Source organism: Maylandia zebra, linkage group LG3 (assembly GCF_041146795.1).
Source record: "Maylandia zebra isolate NMK-2024a linkage group LG3, Mzebra_GT3a, whole genome shotgun sequence".
In the NCBI taxonomy this organism is placed as follows: Eukaryota; Metazoa; Chordata; class Actinopteri; order Cichliformes; family Cichlidae; genus Maylandia; species Maylandia zebra.
Window position 1 is genome coordinate 22,197,519 of NC_135169.1, and position 4,179 is coordinate 22,201,697.

Consider the following 4,179-nt stretch of genomic DNA (forward strand, 5'->3'; position numbering starts at 1 on the left):
AGTTTTATTGGGAGAGGGATAAGCAGAGCCAACAGTTTCCATTTGCAGTGCCTTCTGATGGATTTTTTTGGCATTACAGATGTAAACCAATTGGTAGAAAAGACTCAATAAGGTAGGTCAATTTCAGTGAAAGCCTCAGTTAGATATAGGGCCTGAAAATGTGCTCTACCAATTGGTTGACCAGAACACTAAAGGGTTTTAAACAGTGTACAGTGACATCAATGTGTTGATGCATGTAAGTAAGCACACAGGTGAAATGTTATGTTTATTGTGGTTCAAAGACATTAATTAAACATCTATACATGAGTTTGGTCATGGATCAGGTTCAGAGTCGCCCATTCCAGAGATCATGAGTCTGCTGAACACACAAATCAGCTGCTTCTTACTCCATCAGAAAGAGCCAGGACTAGGATCAGGATCCTGCCTCATTAATTGAAAAACAGAGTATGATCTAGATAAAGAGATAAGGACAGAGTCAATAAGAAACTCTTTATCCACATGAGGACAACTGATCTCAATCAAACATCAACAACAATGATTCAGTGAAGTCCCTAGTTTAAATGCATGGACTCTGTCTGCTCTGAAAAACAGGTCTGAACTGGTGTGAAATCCTATAAGTCTGAGAGGGAGATGCCTGAGGCCTGAAGCAGCTGAGGTTGTCTAAATAAGGGACTAATATCTAATCAGAGGACAGCAGATAAAATATAGAGTTCAAAAATACACATGTGATTGTGTTAATTGGTAATTTAGCTTCCAATGCAATATTAGAATAAAAAATTGTAATAAAAGCTCAGACTCAGGCCCTTTAGATGGAGAGCCAATCCAGACCTCTTATTCAGGGATAGCTGGGATCCACCACATTTGAACGCATCAGTGAAATTAGACTGGGGCCTAAATATGGACTTAAAACTTGTCTAAACTTGTGAGAAATTAAATTCACTAGCTGAAAGTGAATATAGAACATAAACAGGCTAACAAAAAGGCTGACATAAACGCTTGCCAAATGGTCTGTGAGTGTGAGTCCTGGTCTAACCTGGGGCTTTCCACCTGTAGAGAAAACATCCAGCCAAAAGTAAGATCAGACCCAGGGTCAGTATAGAGGCTCCGATGGCAATCAGCGTGGTTGATTCAGGAGTTGATTTGTCTGAGGACGGCTCTGAGTCAGACAGGTGACAGATAGAGGCCAACAGTCAAACAGACAGGTTAGCAGTCAAATACATATTTCTGTGGACAGACAGACAGGTATTTACCCCAGTCAGTGATCAGAGGTTCCTTCAGGCTAGCGTGCTCCACCACACAGGAGATGTTCTCGCCAGACCTTCAACACAAAGACCACTGATTCACAAACCACTCACAGAATGGATCCGGAAATGAACCAGGATCTGATGTGGACTGACCTGGGTGTGTACTCCAGGTAGGAGTGAGTCTGGTAGTACCAATCACCATTTGCCATCTCCTTAGTGGAAGTGACATCAGAGGTGACTTCCTGTCCGTCTCTGAGCCAGCTCACTTTGATCTCACTGGGAAAGAAGTCGTAGACGCTGCAGACCAACATGGCAGGATGGTGACCAGAAAGTGGGGTCTTGGAGTTAATTCTGACACTGGGCTGAACTAAAAACCACACAGACATTATATTACCATTGTGGCAATATTATGTGTAATGGGATAGAATCATCTGTAATCTACCTATAGAAAATGTGTTAGCTGTCAGAATAATGGCATAATTTTGGTTATTTGTAATTAAATAAATTAGAATTGCAAATTTCAAATCAATTTTATTTATATTGCTTCAAATCACAACAGTTGCCTATTGTAAAAATTGTATTTTATGTAATTTATTGTAAAATCCCTACATTAATATAAGGAAATAAGAAAAAAAATGCAACAATCATATGACCCCTATGAGCAAGAGTTTTGGTGAGAAAACTGAAGGCTCTCCCTCACATTCTACTTTTAAATACTCTAGGAATGACAAGTAAGCCTGCAGTGCGAGAGCGAAGTGCCTAATGGCATGATATGGCACTGTAAAGTCATTAAGATAAGATGAGGTTATTATTGAGGAGCAGGATTTTAAATTAAATTCTGGATTTAACAGGAAGCCACTGAAGGGAAGCCAATACAGGAGAAATATGCTTTCTCTTTCTAATTCATAATTTCTAATATCATAATTTTATTAATATCGTATTTTTACTACTTCCTTTATTACACCCTAAGCTCATGAATAATTTATTGGGGTCATAAATCACTCTGTTTGACATAAGGGGCATAATATCACTCTCTCGAATGAACTAGTTTTTCAGCGTCACTCTGAGACAGGATATTTCTAATTTTAGAGATGTTGCACAAATGGAAAAAAGCAGTCCTACATATTTGTTTAATAAGTGTATTGAAGGACATCCTGGTAAAAAAAATGACACTTTTTTTCAAATTGCAATTATTAATTAACACTAACAGTATCAGGAAGCAAATGCTTCCTGGCCATCCAGTGAAACTGTTGGGAAGACAGCGTTGGAGAAACATGAACATTTTATTTATACTGTATAATCTGCAGATTCTGACAGAAATCTGCAACTATCCTTTGAAGCACCACTCCTCTCTAAAACAGCAATAAGGATAATTATTAGGTTATTTACATTATTATGTAAATAACAAAATAACTTAAAGCAAAAATTGGGAAACGTAAAGTCCGAAGTCTTTATATTAAGGGCCATCAGTCAAACAATACTGTTGCTCTGGGTCTAAACAGAGCGCGTTGTGTGTGACGTCTTCTTTTGCACATGCGGGCCTCTTTAAGGGTTCACACGAGAGCGTTTGCTGTCGCATTTTATTTGTAGTGTGAACAAGCAGACAAAAAAATCGGATTTGAAGAAGCTCAAGTTTTGCCACCAGCATTCAATGCAAGCTGTATTTACACAAATATTTGTTAAATCATCTTCTACTTTTTAACTTCTAATTAAAGTTTTAATTAATCCTGAAATAATTTAATAAAAAACTTTTCATTGTTAAAAAACTTTGTTTCTTGAATTTTAAAGAAACAGAACTCCAGTAGACTCCAAATTTCTAAACAAATTTAAACCTTCAGGAGTTTAAGGATTAAACTGAGTGATTCAGAGTGTTGGTCGCTGTGTGGCTGAACATGATGCCCTGATGATGTTGCGCAACTACACACTCACCTGACTTAGCTAGAACAGCCCGATCATGAACATCAATGTTATGGTAACAATATTGCACTACCATTTGTCTCATTGAATTCAGCCGTGCAGTATTATTGTTCCAGAGCATTGCCAGCTTCACTCCATGCTCAGTGAATCCAACATACTGCCCCACACTGCTGCTGAACCTGATGTACTCTATCTTCTTGTAATAGCGAGAGTAGATGTACTCGATGTGCTTCAGCGCAGTGGAGTTAAATTCACAGCGTTCCACCCTATACTCTAAAAATCCATCTGAAGAACAAAACAGAACATCAGTGAAGTGCAGACTGTGGAGAACTGATCATACCTGTATAATACCTGTATAATAGATGATAAAGTATAAACTGTATGTTATATTGATGAGTCTATTGATCAATGAACCATGTATTGATCAACAATATACAGACCAAAGATGGATGTATTGATTGGTAATAGTGTGTTGATCAGTGCATTGATCATACCTGCAGTGCGGATGCTGATGAAGAGGAGGGTGAAGCAGAGAAAAGATGAAGCCATGTTCCTGAGTGCTCTTAACAAACTGCCTCAGTCTGACTGAGAGCTGCTTTAAAAGCCAGATGACATAGTCACTTGATCACAGCATCACCTGTTAATAGGAAGAACTTTCTCAGAAAGGTTTCATCTGTAGTTTATAACCCCACCCTGCCACACCCCTTTTTTCTCTAGCTAATGCAGTCCTAGGTATTAATGCGACTGAGGACTGAGGCTGTTCAGATGGAAACACTGTGACTTATTTGTTCAGATAAAGATAAACTAAATACAAAATGATTTGGCTTTTATAAAGTGTGATATTATCTATCGTTAAGCAAATATACTGGAACCAGCAGGTTCATCATGTTCATTAGTCAAAGTAAACTTTATCGCTACATACAGTATCATTATTGATGACAGTACGTGTTAGACAAAGTAAAGTTTGAATTTGTTTGAAGACCTGAAACATTTAAGTGTGATAAACACATCAACAGTA

General features: G+C 38.0%; 1 protein-coding gene across 1 annotated transcript; it reads right to left on the minus strand.

Annotated features, from left to right (window-relative positions):
* Positions 1 to 252: 252 nt before the first annotated feature.
* Positions 253 to 3,727, minus strand: LOC101479445 (H-2 class II histocompatibility antigen, E-S beta chain). The gene is made up of 6 exons (XM_024801623.2): positions 3,656 to 3,727; positions 3,174 to 3,446; positions 1,398 to 1,611; positions 1,251 to 1,318; positions 1,034 to 1,156; positions 253 to 451 (listed from the first exon to the last, which is right to left on the minus strand). The coding sequence occupies exons 1-6, from the start codon at positions 3,708 to 3,710 to the stop codon at positions 429 to 431; spliced, it is 756 nt and encodes a 251-aa protein (XP_024657391.2). The 5' UTR covers positions 3,711 to 3,727; the 3' UTR covers positions 253 to 428.
* Between the last annotated feature and the right edge of the window lie 452 nt (positions 3,728 to 4,179).